Source organism: Leptopilina heterotoma, unplaced genomic scaffold (genome assembly GCF_015476425.1).
Source record: "Leptopilina heterotoma isolate Lh14 unplaced genomic scaffold, ASM1547642v1 Lhet_235, whole genome shotgun sequence".
NCBI lineage: Eukaryota > Metazoa > Arthropoda > Insecta > Hymenoptera > Figitidae > Leptopilina > Leptopilina heterotoma.
Window position 1 is genome coordinate 30,881 of NW_025110952.1, and position 15,514 is coordinate 46,394.

Genomic DNA, 15,514 nt, shown 5'->3' on the forward strand with positions numbered 1-15,514 from the left:
TATTCCATTTTTACAAAACTGTAAAATAAAGAAAAAAGTTATTTTAATTTCTTTCTTGTAACATGTTAAACATTTTTGACATCCAAAACAAATTAAAATAGTAAGGTGTAATTATTATTTACAATTATAACGTAATTATAAAGAAGATTACAGAAGCACATTACTGGTACACAAATAAAATATTTTCAAGAATTCAATATTTTACCTGTAATGAATGATTTATTAGAATCGAATTTGGTGGTATTGATGATCTGACTGGTCCATTTTGAATGACCGGCTTTTTTGGAGAAGCAAAAATTGTTGAACTTTTTGATGGCTTCTTCGGTACTGGTTTAGGATTTTGTATTTTCGAAACTGTATATGGAATATCTACACATTGTCCTGATAAACAATACTGAAAAATAAAATTTTTAGTCATCAGTTAAGTTAAAGCCAGAGCGAGAAGAGATTTTTTATCATTACCTTTCTGTCGCCACAAGACGAACCTTCCGCAGGAGGATATCTACGTGTTAGAGAGCCTCCATAGATATTATCGATACACCACAGTTCTAAACATGTTGTTCGTCTCTACAATATAATTGAAATAAAGAAATTATTTATTTATATACTCGTATATTGTTTAATACCAGCTTATACAAGTAACTTACTCGGTCACATTTTATGAAGCCACTATTTCTGCATTGTTGATCTAAAGTCATTAATTGCCCAGGTAATATTCTTGGCAGTGGATTGTTATTTTTATATTCCGCTGGATTATTTTGAACACACTGTGCAATATTTTGGCTGATGGAAATAATACATTACTATAAATTACTACGATTATGTGAATTTCAGTCGCAGTATAAAAATGAAAGAAGTGGTACTTCATAGTGACAAAAGCGAAAATAATAGAAATTAACTTAGCAGCTTTACTATTATTCTGAAATTATATTCATTGTCTTATTGTTACTAAATTTGGTTTTAACGCACCTTAAAGTATATTTAATAGACTGTTTTGAACAAGGAGAAAAGAAAAATTTGTTTTTGGTTTCCCAATTGTGAGTCATTATATATCCATCTGCTTTACTACAACCCTTAATATAACCTATCCTTTTATCTGATGCTGATTCTGGCTGATCATGAGGTGCGCCAAGACTAAAAAATATTTATTTGAACATAATTAATATACTTCAAATTAAGCAATTATATTTTTAAAAATTATCCCTTTAGAGCATGCGAGATATTCCGCTAAGTTAAAAATTCGAACACTTGAATACAAGTGCTATCAAATAAAATATATGATGTTTTAGTAAAATTTACAATATTCTATGCTAAAAGTAACTATTAGAAAATATTTGAATCAATAATCAAAATATTATGTGTCTCTTACATATGACCTAACTCGTGAGCAACAGTCAATATTCCACTATAACCACTTCCATCTTCAGCTAATCCACAAGAGGCGTATGCATAATTATTTTTACTATTTCTACATACTCCTTCGACATAGGCTAAACCTGTAAAATAATTTATTTCTATAATTTGAACTTTCGTATTGTACACTAAAGTTAGAATATAAATTTATTATCAACTTTGTATGTAAAGGTCTAATCCTACCATCTACGCTAGATTCTCCAGATTCGCTCAACAGATCTCTTCCAGTTACAAACATGGAAATATCATAATTTTTTTCTTGTTGTATAATTTTTTCTTCTTTTAGAAATCTGCTAAATTCTTTTAATAATAATCCTGCAATTATCTTTTCTCCTCTGTAATCGCCTAGTGCGTCATATATAAATGGCAATGGCTCCTATTCTCAAAAAATAAAAATAATCTTTGATAAGTTATTAAAACATTATCACTGTACTTTAAAACTATTATTTTAATGTCGAAACAAAATTCAAGAAATAAAAATTAAATTTTTGGATATGAACATGCAAGTTCTTAATAAAGGAGAAGCAATCAACAGGGACGTTATTCAATGGTAGTGAGTGAGAAAATTTACCATAGTAATATCAGTATATATTTTCCTGCATATACGAATTTATTAATAATGTTTGTGAATGTCAAAGTATCATACCTCAAGAAATACAATTCCAGCAATATTAAGACGAATCTTTGGTTCTGTAAATTCTTTATATCTTAAATCAACAGCATTCCAAAAACTCAAAGTGTATTCAACTGCACGTTTCACATTAAATTCAAATTTCCTGCAATATAAAAAAATTATAAATGCATGCACAATCCTTATAAAAAATGACGTTTTAGGAGGTTCGAAAAAATCATCATATGCTGGCTCAGGGATCGAAATTAAACTATTGATGTTGAGTTTAAATTATATTGAATAATATGAATTCTTTAAGATTGTAGAGTGGAAAATTAATTAAAATTACTTGAAGCAATTTGAACTTACTTGAAAAGAACATCGTCAACAAAAACCAAAATTTCTGGATACACTATGTATGGTAATTCTTCCGTAGATCTTCGTGACACACTCTTCATGTTCAAAAATCTATCATTGTTCATTTTAGGTGCAGAAAATCCTAAAAGATATAATTATTTAGTCCTTTCTCGTATATAACAAAAAAAATTATATGTTTCAAGACCAAAGGCGTTTCTGTGCCCAGAGGGTCGTTACATGTAATGAAAATACTTACCGGAAGCATTATTAAATGTTTGTTTATAAATTATATGTTCAGTTGTATCAATAAAACCATCGGCTACACTTTCAAATGATGAAGTATTGCTTTTCAAAAGATCGCGACGTTGGCGAAAATGTTTAGGCATTGGACGTATTACCGTGTCTTCATTAATAAGTCCATTCTTAAAGCAAAACACATTTTTTATATATATACAAATTAACAAAATATGAAACACTAGTATGATAAAAAATTACTTACAAACTCGGATTGTCCGTCTTCATTAATACTGTGTGAAATGGATGACGAAGTTCTCGGATCTTGATAAAAATTTATAAAAACGTTCTGCATGATCTAAAATAATATTGTAATAAGTTTAATTCCAATATTTTTACAAGAAGAAAGAAAGGATTTTCAATTACATTTAAGAAATAGAAATCAATCTGCTTCTAGTGCAGAGAAAATTTAGACGATACGGTAAAGATAGTTTGGTAGGAAAGGAATAGTTCATTCCAAACAGGATTTTATCAAACTTACATTTGGTATAATTTTAAAATCAACATTCCTTTGGGAACCTCTTTTGGCTATGAAAACTTTCGTCCCTGTTCCTGCAAGTAAACCTTCCGTAGGTTGCAAATAAATTTCACGCTCTTCACCATTTATTTTGGTATGAAGTGTTAATTCATTGTTACTCCGTTTATGCAGCATATGACGAACAGGCACCACCTCGTAATCCGTTACTAGAAAATCAAATTTAATCATAAATATTCTATGCCTCAATTAATGACATTTCTAACAGCAACGAATATTTCAGAATTTCTCATCGATGTCCAAATCATTTCCTAAAATATTAATAACAATATTTGGTATGGTATTCGTAATTCTCGGATACCATTAGGACGTGTTAGGGATATGCTGAATATTCGGTTACTGCTAGGTTGTTTTTTAAATAACTAAGTAGTTAAACTAAATGAAACCAATTTCTATAATAAAAAATTAATTATTTAATGTAATTACCATCATCGATTGAGAAATCATCCTCGACTTTGTTAACCACAGTGAATGATTGTGTGAACGGCACCAAAAAGGTGCAAAATAAGAAAGCGAAGTAATACATCTGTGAAGGTTTGATTTATTAAACGTTGCTTACAAATTTGTTTTAACTTAATTCTTTAATTTAAATTTCATTTTGTTATAATTAGTTTGTTATAACAGGGTACACTTTCTAGTTTACAATTATATGCAGAGTATCAAAATTAAAGTAAAATTAAATCTTATTCTTACCTTTCTTCAAAAGACGTGTTGAAGTTCCTATTAATGAAGAATTCAAAAGTAGATGAACTCTGAAATATTGTCTGTATTTATACATACATATCTATGCATTTGGTTACATGTTATTGCTGATAAGAGTGTATACGGATATAAATAATATTTGTTTAATTCATATTAATATTCAAACTATACATTGTTTCTATAATTGTATTTCCTTAACACTGACGCAAATTTAAGTATTACAATTAAAATATATTGTTGACAAGAAATTATTATGTATACATTATGTTAGTGTGGAATATAATATCATTTGAAGAAATTAAGTTCTATAATTATATTTTGTATACATTGTTTGACGCACATAAGATAGAAGAGTAAATAGTATATTTTCATAAAAATATATATACAACGTATTTTCAATAATTTATTCTTAATTTTAATCTCGATTTTAATAGAAAGTTATAATTATTAGTTAAAAATTTAGATATGGTGGGTTGTTCTGGTTTCCTGATTCCATATAGCAAAAGTTGCAATCTTCAGTTGTTGGGGAAAAAATTACTAAAGAAATTACCTCTTTTTTGACATTTGCAATATTAGCGTGTCGTTGATTTCTGATATTATTTAGTGCAATAAGGAAGTTGATTTTTCCTCTTAATATGATATTACTTTTTTAGGGTGTAATAAAAGTCTTATTCAAATTTAAAAAATCTATTATATCTAAGTCTTTTAAAAGTTTATTCTTAATTAAGAATATGTTTGTTTCGAAATCTCATGTTGAAATATTAATTTTTTATTTATAATTATAATAGTAATAAATTTATAATTAATTATCAATTCTAATGGTTTAGTTTCAAATTTATTTACTCCAACGTTTTGAAATTTAGATTTTTTAGATTTATTTGAATTTAGATTTGGAAACGTTAGAGTAAATAAATATTTTATTCATTGTCCGAATGTTTTCGTTTAATTTGCCTTATAATTAATAATAAATAGCTAATATTGACAATAAATTTCATGTTTATTTAAACAAATTAGTTGTAAGGGTAAACTCTGAGAAGAGATACCAGGATGCGTTCCCCTTGCGGAAACTTCCTGCTATCTTAGAGAACGTATGCTCTTGGATATCATAGATCCCGTACCAGTAGGAAGCAGAAAGGTGACGGTCCTTGGACCACACCAGCTAAGAAAACGCTGACAACCTGAAGAAAGTTGGACACGTTAAGATTGGTTTCGTGCCCTGCAAGGTTAGAAGAAGAGTTATGGTCACATGGTGCCATATAATCTTCTTACATTTTTAAGAAACATTCATATTTTCTACTTTATTTAGACTTCGACGAAAACAATCTAAATCATTATCATTTATCTTGTTTTTCGAATAAACGTCAGGTATTACTGTTAAAAATCAGACCTCATCAGAATAAGTTGTATGTACAATTTTTAATTGACAAACTTAACATTTTATTCAATGCTTGGCTATCATTCTTAGCCGTTAAATATTTTTTATTATTTTCCAAGAAGTGGGACCCCAATAAATTTTTATGAAAAATTATCATTTTACAATCAGAAACTAGTAAAAAATTGAAAAAAAAACGCTGGGGTTTTTTGAGAAAATTCGATTTTAATTTTTTAAAGAAAAATCGCCGTCATTTTTGATAAATTTTAACATTCTTTTAATTTAACATGAGGGTTTAAAAGAGCATATTAAACCTTGATTAAAGACAAAAAGAATTATTTTATTATAGGTGAAAGAAAAAAGATTTAAAAATATTTTTACGTCATTTTGTTCATGTATATGGTGAGGTTATAATAAATATTTCATTTTTAGTTTTTCATATTTCATATATATTGTAAAGATATAAAAAAAATTGGAACATTTTGCTCTTAATAATACCTTACAGAATTTACTTTACAATTGTAGAAAAAAAATTGTCGAAGCCAAAATTTAGAATAAAAGGCTTTTAAAAAATATCACACAATCGTCAAAACAATTAATATCGAGTCAAAAAAATTCGCAAGAAACACATCATAATACATTAGTGTTTAAAGAAGGAATTGCGTTGCTTCAACTGATTTTGAAAGTCTTTAAAACCTGCATCGTTAGAATCTCTTTCTTCACATTTTCCATTGCGGCAAATCTGGAAAAATAAAATAGCCTTTCTTAATTTGTATATCTTAGCAGAAATTCGACTATTATCCTTACCAAGAAAACGTTCAGTCTAATATACAATTATTTAGAGACTTTAAGTACTTTTTTTAGAAAAATAAAGATGTATTTTACTTTTATGAAAGTCAAAAAAATCTGTACGACTTAATAATATATTACCTTTATTGTATGCTTTTTATCAACATTTGAAGTAAAAGAAGTTCTTGTAACTGGCGTTGGTGATCGCTTATGGATCATGCGGCCAACTGGCATCACCTCGTAATCAGGAACTGGAAAAAATAATTAGAAGACATAAATTCACTGCTAATTAATGATATTTCTAATTAAGTTAGTAGTAAACAGCATAATTAATTAATATTATATGAAAATTATTTTTTTAAAATATCTACCATTATTGATTAAGTTATCATCTTCCGGATTATTAACTACCGTACTTGATTGCGCGAAATGCACCAAAAGAGTGCAAAGCAAGAATACGAAGTAATGCATCTGTAAATTTCCAATTATTAATTAGTAATACAACTTAAAACTACAAATTTCATTTTTATTAATTTTATATTTTACTGTCTACACTGGATAAACATAAAAAGTAATTTTAAGTTAGTTTTTACATTAAATTTCAGTCATTTTAACTTTTCTTTAATGTTCAATTTTTCATTTTTAATGCAGTACCGACTTTACTTGGGAAAAATGCTGTTTGCCATTCAATTTTAACTTTAACTTATAGTTGTTTTTAAGGTTTATTTTGTTAAAATAAAACAAGCAATTAAAGTAAAATATGAAGTAAAGATGTTCGATTCAAATTCAAATTAAAAAATACAGTTAAAATAAAAATTTTTATTTTTTATTATAAGCAGGATATAGTAAAATTTAATATTTATCTTACCTTTTTTTGAAAAGCAGAGTTGAAATTGAGTAATAGTGAAGAACTGGAAAGTAGATGGGTTCCCAAATGTTTCGACTGTATATATACCCGTATAGTTGCATTTGATTCTAATTTTACACTGATAAGAATATATGAGGAAGTAAAAAAAATTTGTTGAATTAACGCATTAATATTCAACCTTATGTTTATATTCTGAACAAGAAATTATCTATTTTAACAGATTTTAGAAATATTTTTCCGTAAAACGTACATAAAATTATATGTATATATTATAAGTTGAATGAATTGTTTTCAAAAAATTGTATGTATACCTCTTAGTAGTGAATATAATGATATGAAATAAGGAAATACAAATATTATATTTGGTACACATTGATCATCATTAATATGCGTCAATTTATTTAAGCACATAAACTACAAAATGAAGGCGTAACAAAATTTTCTCTAAGGTCAGGATTTCCCAATCGAATTATTTTGAAAAAAAAAATTTCCCACCGAAAATTATTAAATTGTTCTTACTCATAAGCGGTAAAAAAGGGCTTGAAATTTCAGGGCCAAAAAAAATTGTTTTGTTAATGTTATTAACAATTTAATTTTTCTGTAGAGTTTTTAAATATTTCAGAATCTTAACGAAGCCAAATTTCTGGTAAAACATATTAGCAAAAATGATTTATAAAAAATCGAATATACTTTATGAAAAGTCGAATCTAATTCATCGTCTAAATTTAAAATCATGGCATCCTGTCAATAAATTATTTATAAAAACTTACTTGTAAGTAACGTATCATATTCACTTGAAATCTTGGTTTTAAGATATTTGAAAGATATTGAGAAAATTCAAATTTTATTTCTGCTAATGAATACCCCAGGATATGCAGTGAGATTAGAAACAGGAGTTCCAAATTTAGCTGTAACAGTCTTTAAAAAATTGAATAAAAAATTGTTAATGGAAAATTCTAGATACCCCAAATTGAGTTTTATATATGCTTAAAATATTTAGCAGATATTAATAAATTACAAGCAAAGAAAAACTTTTTCAGAGATAAGTATGAAAACTATATATATGTGGAAGATTTGAAAAGATTGTATGAGTCCAAACCACTAATACAGATTCTACCGCAACTAATAAGATACAACATATCCTCAAAAATATTTTCAGCTCAATCTTTACCTTGAGAAAATAAGAGTTTTAGCTCAACTTAGAGCTTTAGAAAATTTTTAAATTATTTTTACTATTAATAAGAAAAAATTTAAACTAAAAGCTAATGGAACCTGTGGTGTATGCATGTGAAACTGAACAGTAATGAACTTTGTTATCATACCTTAAGGGGTAAGGTATCGAAAGAAATTTATTATAAAATTCACTTAAAAATATTGTGCCAAAATTATGTCGTAGGTATGCATTATTAAATACAATCAGTGAATTTTCAAATTAATATTTGCTCATATTTTCATCAGAAATAACTTCATGAAAAAAACAAAGAAATAAAATAATAACGAAAAAATTGTGTTAGGTTTGAACAAGTGTTTAAAATTTTAAATAATAAAAATATCGTTTTTGATTTTGTTAAATTTAAATTAAACATTTTTTAACTTAACTTGTGGCGGTTTAAAAGAGCATAATACAAGTCATGATTGAGAACAAGAAGAATTATTTTATTATAGGTGAAAGGAAAAAAGATACAATTCAAAAATATTTTCACTTTATTTTCTGTCAATCGCACTTCGTTGATGTATATGCTGAGGTCATAGTAAATATTTCATTTTTAGTGTTTTGTATTAAAATTTCATATATTGCAAAGACATGAACAGAATTAAAACATTTTGCTTTTCATAATACATTACAGAATTTACTCTACAATTGTAGAAAAAAAATTGTCGAAGCCAAAATTTAGAATAAAAGGCTTTTAAAAAATATCACACAATCGTCAAAACAATTAATATCGAGTCAAAAAAAATTCGCAAGAAACACATCATAATACATTAGTGTTTAAAGAAGGAATTGCGTTGCTTCAACTGATTTTGAAAGTCTTTAAAACCTGCATCGTTAGAATCTCTTTCTTCACATTTTCCATTGCGGCAAATCTGGAAAAATAAAATAGCCTTTCTTAATTTTTATATCTTAGCAGAAATTCGACTATTATCCTTACCAAGAAAACGTTATATTTTACTTTTATGCAAGTGAAAAAAATTTCTATGACTTAATAATATATCACCTTTATTGTATGTTTTTTATCAACATTTGAAGTAAAAGAAGTTCTTGTAACTGGCGTTGGTGATCGCTTATGGATCATGTGACCAACTGGCATCACCTCGTAATCAGGAACTGGAAAAAATAATTAGAAAACATAAATTCACTGCTAATTAATGATATTTCTAATTAAGTTAGTAGTAAACAGCATAACAAATTTTTATTATATAAAAATTATTTATTTAAAATATTTACCATTATTGATTGAAATATCATCCTCGACATTATTAACTACCGTACTTGATTGCGTGAAATGCACCAAAAGAGTGCAAAGCAAAAATACAAAGTAATGCATCTGTAAATGTGCAATTTTTAATTAATAATACACAGAAGTAATTTTCTACATCAATTTTCAGACGTTTTAATTTTTTTTAATAATTAAATTTACATTTTTAATGTTGTACTGACTGTACTTGGGAAAGCTGTTTGCAAATCAATTTTAACTTTCTCTTATAGTTTTATTTTAATGTTCATTTTGTTATAATAAAACTCCCAATTATAAAATAAAATGTGACATAAAAATGTTGGATTCAAATTCAAATTATAGAATACAGTTAAAATAAAATTTTTTTAAATTTTTTATTATATGCAGGATATAGTAAAATTTAAGTAAAATTTAATATTCATCTTACCTTGTTTGAAAAGCAGAGTTGAAATCGCGTAATAGTGAAGAACTGGAAAAAAGATAGGTTCCCAAATGTTACGACTGTATATATACCCGTATAATTGCATTAGGTTCTAACTTTACACTGATAAGAATATATGAGGAAGTAAAAGATATTTGTTGAATTAACATTAATATTCATCCTTATGTTTATATTCTGAACAAGAAATTATCTATTTTTATAGATTTTAGAAATATTTTTTTCCGTAAAACGTACATAAATTATATGTACATATATTATAAGTTGAATGAATTGTTTTCAAAAAATTGTATGTGTACCTCTTAGTAGTGAATATGTATAATGATATGAAATAAGGAAATACAAATATTATATTTTATACACATTGATTAATATGCGTCAAATTATTGACGCACATAAACTACTAAAAGTATAGTAACTTTTCTCTACGGTCAGGATTTCTCAAATGGATCATCTAAAAATTGTTTTTTTACACTGAATCGGGGGTTTCTGGGTCGCTGATTAAGGACCTGAAGTCGGTTTTTCTAAATTCAAAATGGCGTTTTCAATACGTCGGACGAATAAAATCAAAAATCAATTAAATATTTGAATTTGCTTCAAAATTGTCACTTACAACTTTTCTGAAAAACTGACTTCAGATTTATAAAATCAGCGACTTCAAAAAGCCCCAAGTGACAACTTTCATGCTTTATTTAATTTTTCATTTCTTCGTCTCTGCTTTTTAAAAAGGGTAAGATGAATATTTAATAAAAGTTAGGGAAAGAGTTAAGCTTCATTTTGGTACCAACCGGAAGTTAATATCTTGCATACATGGAAAGTTATGGTCAATTGAATTTAAAGGTAGATAACATGTTGAATATATCCAATTCCTAAAAACATAAAAAACGTTCTCAAATTTTTATCCTAGCCTATACTCGTAAGACATAAGTTAGGGAGAGAGTCAAGCTTCATTTTGGTATCAACCGGAACTTGATATTTTGCATACAAGAAAACTTATGGTTAAATGAATTAATAACTATTAATATCAATGATTGTAAATATTTAATATAAATAATTTTTGTATAGTAAAAATTATTTGTGTTTTTACTACTAACTTAGTTAGAAATAACATTAATTTCAGCAGTAAATTTACGTTTTCTAATCTTATTTTCCAGTGCATGATTATGAGGTGATGCCAGAGTTGCCCCTATGATCCATAAGCGATCACCAACTCCAAATTAATATTGGTGACATGGGTTCAATAAAGGTATACTAGTATACCTTTATTGAACCCATGTTAATAGCTATTAACAATTTTTTTTGACTTGCATAAAAGTAAAACATACTCATACAGCATCGAAACTTTCTTCAAAATTTATTTGCAACCTTTTGACTATTTACTTTTGTCTGATATAAAAATGAAAAAAGTCAAATTTTTTTCTTTTCCCAGATTTGCAGAAAAGGGAAATGTGAAGAAAGAAGAACTAACAACGCAGGTGCTAAAGACTTTCAAGTTTACAGGAAAGATGACAATTTCTACTTTAAACCCAAGTGAAAATTTAAGTCTCACTTAACATCTACAAAGTAGGAGTTAGATCCATTGAATATAGAACCTAAATAAAAAATTTATTTGTGCCAAATAATATATATTTATTTATCTTCAATCTTAAAAAGGTACATCATTTCCAGCATATATAGCCGAGGTATCTTGAAACTAATAATTAATAATTTTAAAGCATTGCATTTATAATGCGTCGTTGATGTTAAAAATTCTGACTGCGGAGTCTTCTGCAGACTCAGTTTCTGAAAGTTTTAAGTGTTAAAATGATCCCTGGGAATAGTTGTTGAAGTATATATACTGGTAAATATAATTCAGTTCGATTAGTATCAGTTAAAACCAGCAAAGATGTATATTGTAGACCTATATTTGATTTGTTTTTAGTGAACATTATTGTTCAGATTGTTAATAGTTCTTACCATTATTATATGAAAAAATAAAATTCTAAATTATTGAAAAAGTGCAATATATTTGTGTAAAATTTACATAAAAGTATACATACATAATTTTCTACAGTAAATGTCATAATAATAATAATTATATTACAAATGATACACATTAAAGATATACATGTGTATAGTGAGAAACGGAAGCAGCAATAAATGACTTCATAAAACATTAAACCAAATATTTAATAAATTATATTTACATTAAATTCTATATTTTCTAATAAGAAATTACTTTAAGCCGCATAATAAAGATTATGAGACTTGGTAAAATATCACATATCGACCCCAAAAGATTCATTTTAAATCAAAAGAATTACGATAATACCCTCATTGTATGCGTTGGTTTAACACTTGGAGAAAATACACTTAAAGAAAGTCTTGAAAGAAAATGGCTTTGATGATCCGACTGGTTCCTTTTGAATGGCCGGCTTTTTCGGAACGGCGAAAATGGTTGAACTTTTTGGCTTCTTTGGAATTGGATTAGGATTTTGCTTCTTTGAAACTGTACTAACAATATCTACACACTCTCCTGATAAACAATACTGAAAAATAAAATTTGCAGTCATCTGTTAATAAAATAGAATTTTAGGTAAAATTATATAGATTACAGTTAAATATTACTAAAATTATTTTAAGAGCATTACACTGTAATAAATCTCTAGTTAGAAATAATAAATAGTATTTTTAAAACTAAACCACAGGAGATTTCTTATTATTACCTTTCCATCGTCACAAAAAGAACCTTCCGCAGGAGAAGAGTAATGTGTATTAAAGTAAGTAAAGCCATCCCTTTTCTCAGTGACACACCATAGATCTAAGCATGTTGTAGTATTCTACAATATAATTGTAATAAAAAAATTATTTATTTATAAAATCGTCTATCGTTTAATATTAACTTATGCATATATGTCACTATAGAAGTTCTCTTACAAATAATATTTAAAAATTTGAACTTGTTAAATATTAAATCGTCAAGTTTGTACTTGGTGACTGTATTGGAGAAACTTACGCGGTAACATTCTATGAAGCCAAGATTTCTGCATTGTTGATCTAAAGTCATTAATTGCCCAGGTAATATTCTTGGCAGTGGATTGTTATTTTTATATTCCGCTGGATTATTTTGAACGCACTTTGCATTATTTTCGCTGAAGATAAAAAACATTTCATTAATATAAAGCACTACAAATGTGAATTTCAGTAGTAATATAAACAAAAAGGAACTTCCTTAGAAGTGACAGGAGCAAAATAAAATTATAGAAATTAAATTAGCAACTTTACTATTAGTATCTGAAATTTTCATTAAATTATTTACCAAATTTTGTTTTAACGCACCTTAAAGTATTTTTAATAGCCTCTTTTGAACAAGGTGAAAAGAAAATTTTGTTTTTCGTTTTCTGATTGTGAGTCATCATATATCCATCCGCTTTTGTACATCCCTTAATACTATCTACATTAATATCATCTGATGCTTCTGGCTCATCATGATATGCACCAAGGCTAAAAGAAATTTTTACTTAACTCAATTATCTACCTTAAATTAATCAATTACATTTTTTAAAATTATTCTTTAAGAGCATGATATATTCGGCTAAGTAAACATTTTAACACTTGAACACAAGTCCTATTAAATAAATATTTAGAAGTTATAGTGGACTTTAGAAGATCTCGTACTATGAGGAAATCCTCATTTGGAAAACATTTGCAATAATTGACTGAAAAATTATGTGTTTCTTACATATGACCTAACTCGTGAGCAGCAGTCATTATTCCTTTGTAACCATTATTATCTTCAATTAATCCACTAGAGATGTATTGATCATAATTTTTACTATTTCTACACACTCCTTTGAGTTGTATAACTTTTTCATTATGTAGAAACTTGCTAAATTCTTTTAATAAGAAAAATACATGTACTGTTTCTCCTCTGGTATCGCCTAGTGCGTCATATATAAATGGCAATGGCTCCTTTTTGAAAAAAAATATTTTATAAGTTCAATGATTCAATGATAGTAAGTGATAGAGTTTAACCATATAGGAAACAGTATATTTTCCTGCTTATACGAATTTATTAATAATGTTTGTGAATGTCAAAGTATCATACCTCAAGAAATACAATTCCAGCAATATTAAGACGAATCTTTGGTTCTGTAAATTCTCTATATCTTAAATCAACAGCATTCCAAAAACTCAAAGTGTATTCAACTGCACGTATCACATTAAATTCGAATTTCCTACAAAGTACATAAATTATACAATAAGTAATATTAATTTAATTCAATGAAAATTAATTTTAAGTCAGATAAGTATGGAAAATAAATTAAAATTACTTAAAGCAATTTGAACTTACTTAAAAACGACATCGTCAACAAAAACCAAAATTTCTGGATACACAATGTACGGTAATTCTTTGGCAGACCTTCGTGACACACTCTTCATGTTCAAAATTCTTTCATTGCTCATTTTAGGTGCAGAAAATTCTAAAAAACAATTATTTTGTCCTTTCTTGTATGTGACACAAAAAATTTAAATTAAGAGTTAATAAATGGGAGAGACACTCATAAACAGGAAATTTCAGTCAGTTGATCACTCTTAATTCGTTACTTGTATTAAGAATACTTACCGGAAACATTTTTGAATGTTTGTTTATAAATTATATGTTCAGTAGTATCAATAAAACCATCGGCTAGACTTTCAAATGATGAAGTATTGCTCTTCAAAAGATCTCGACGTTTACGAAGATGTTCAGGCATTGGACGTATTACCATGTTTTCATTAATAATTCCATTCTTAAAGCATCATAAATTTTAGGTTTTATTAAGAAATATTTAATGTAAGATTTAAAAAATTGATAATAAAAGAATCACGCATTTGTTTTATTAAATTTTACTTACAAACTCGGATAGTCCACGTTTATTAATACTGTGTGAAATGGATGACAAAGTTATCGAATCTTGATAAAAATTTATGAAGACGTTCTGCATGACCTAAAATAATATTGTAATAAGTTTAATTCCAATATTTTTTCATGAAGAAAGAAAGGATTTTCAATTACATTTAGGAAATAGAAATCAATCTGCTTCTAGTGCAGAGGAAATTTAGACGATACGGTGAAGGTAGTTTGGTAGGAAAGGAATAGTTCATTACAAACAGGATTTTATCATACTTACATTTGGTATAGGTTTAAAATCGACATTCCTTTGGGAACCTCTTTTGGCTATGAAAACTTTCGTCCCTGTTCCTGCAAGTAAACCTTCCGTAGGTTGCAAATAAATTTCACGCTCTTCACCATTTATTTTGGTATGAAGTGTTAATTCATTGATGCTCCGCTTATGGAGCATGTGACGAACAGGTACTACCTCGTAATCAGTTACTAGAAAATCAAATTTAATCAGAACTTCTATGTCTAAATTAATGTTATTTCTACAATTAATATTTATTTAAAATAATTACCATCATCGATTGAGAAATCATCCTCGATTTTGTTAACCACAGTGAATGATTGTGTGAACGGCACCCAAAAGGTGCAAAATAGGAAAGCGAAGTAATACATCTGTGAAGGTTTGATTTATTAAACGTTGCTTACAAATTTATTTTAACTTTATGTTTCAATTTAAATTTTATTTTGTTATAATTAGTTTGTTATAATAGTCTACACTTGGTAGTTTACAATTATATGCAGAGTATCAAAATTAA

The 15,514-nt window shown here is 27.1% G+C and overlaps 3 protein-coding genes across 3 annotated transcripts; all 3 read right to left on the reverse strand.

The window, feature by feature from the left end:
* Nucleotides 1–1,365: 1,365 nt before the first annotated feature.
* On the reverse strand, nt 1,366–3,735 carry LOC122502586. The gene is made up of 8 exons (XM_043612725.1): nt 3,636–3,735; nt 3,156–3,358; nt 2,880–2,972; nt 2,637–2,802; nt 2,393–2,522; nt 2,060–2,189; nt 1,597–1,789; nt 1,366–1,496 (listed from the first exon to the last, which is right to left on the reverse strand). Exons 1-8 carry the CDS (start codon nt 3,733–3,735, stop codon nt 1,366–1,368), a joined length of 1,146 nt encoding a protein of 381 aa, XP_043468660.1.
* A 5,188-nt stretch (nt 3,736–8,923) lies between these two features.
* Nucleotides 8,924–9,910, reverse strand: LOC122502698. The gene is made up of 4 exons (XM_043612863.1): nt 9,824–9,910; nt 9,387–9,486; nt 9,157–9,266; nt 8,924–9,025 (listed from the first exon to the last, which is right to left on the reverse strand). Exons 2-4 carry the CDS (start codon nt 9,484–9,486, stop codon nt 8,924–8,926), a joined length of 312 nt encoding a protein of 103 aa, XP_043468798.1. The 5' UTR covers nt 9,824–9,910.
* A 2,204-nt stretch (nt 9,911–12,114) lies between these two features.
* On the reverse strand, nt 12,115–15,371 carry LOC122502587 (zinc metalloproteinase/disintegrin-like). The gene is made up of 11 exons (XM_043612726.1): nt 15,272–15,371; nt 14,989–15,191; nt 14,713–14,805; nt 14,442–14,607; nt 14,169–14,298; nt 13,923–14,052; nt 13,557–13,786; nt 13,154–13,318; nt 12,831–12,966; nt 12,541–12,654; nt 12,115–12,363 (listed from the first exon to the last, which is right to left on the reverse strand). Exons 1-11 carry the CDS (start codon nt 15,369–15,371, stop codon nt 12,166–12,168), a joined length of 1,665 nt encoding a protein of 554 aa, XP_043468661.1. The 3' UTR covers nt 12,115–12,165.
* Between the last annotated feature and the right edge of the window lie 143 nt (nt 15,372–15,514).

What these genes read in the sequence shown, in the direction of transcription:
- LOC122502586 (XM_043612725.1), bottom strand. Translation starts at nt 3,735, where the DNA reads ATGTATTACTTCGCTTTCTTATTTTGCACCTTTTTGGTGCCGTTCACA. An exon ending in ATTTTAAAATTATACCAAAT is followed by an intron (nt 2,973 to 3,155) that starts GTAAGTTTGATA and finishes ATATTATTTTAG; the next exon opens with ATCATGCAGAACGTTTTTAT. An exon ending in AAGACGGACAATCCGAGTTT is followed by an intron (nt 2,803 to 2,879) that starts GTAAGTAATTTT and finishes TTTTGCTTTAAG; the next exon opens with AATGGACTTATTAATGAAGA.
- LOC122502698 (XM_043612863.1), bottom strand. Translation starts at nt 9,486, where the DNA reads ATGCATTACTTTGTATTTTTGCTTTGCACTCTTTTGGTGCATTTCACG. An exon ending in TGATATTTCAATCAATAATG is followed by an intron (nt 9,267 to 9,386) that starts GTAAATATTTTA and finishes TATTTTTTCCAG; the next exon opens with TTCCTGATTACGAGGTGATG. An exon ending in ATAAAAAACATACAATAAAG is followed by an intron (nt 9,026 to 9,156) that starts GTGATATATTAT and finishes TTATTTTTCCAG; the next exon opens with ATTTGCCGCAATGGAAAATG.
- LOC122502587 (XM_043612726.1), bottom strand. Translation starts at nt 15,371, where the DNA reads ATGTATTACTTCGCTTTCCTATTTTGCACCTTTTGGGTGCCGTTCACA. An exon ending in CTGGAATTGTATTTCTTGAG is followed by an intron (nt 13,787 to 13,922) that starts GTATGATACTTT and finishes TTTTTCAAAAAG; the next exon opens with GAGCCATTGCCATTTATATA. An exon ending in GCTTCATAGAATGTTACCGC is followed by an intron (nt 12,655 to 12,830) that starts GTAAGTTTCTCC and finishes ATTATATTGTAG; the next exon opens with AATACTACAACATGCTTAGA.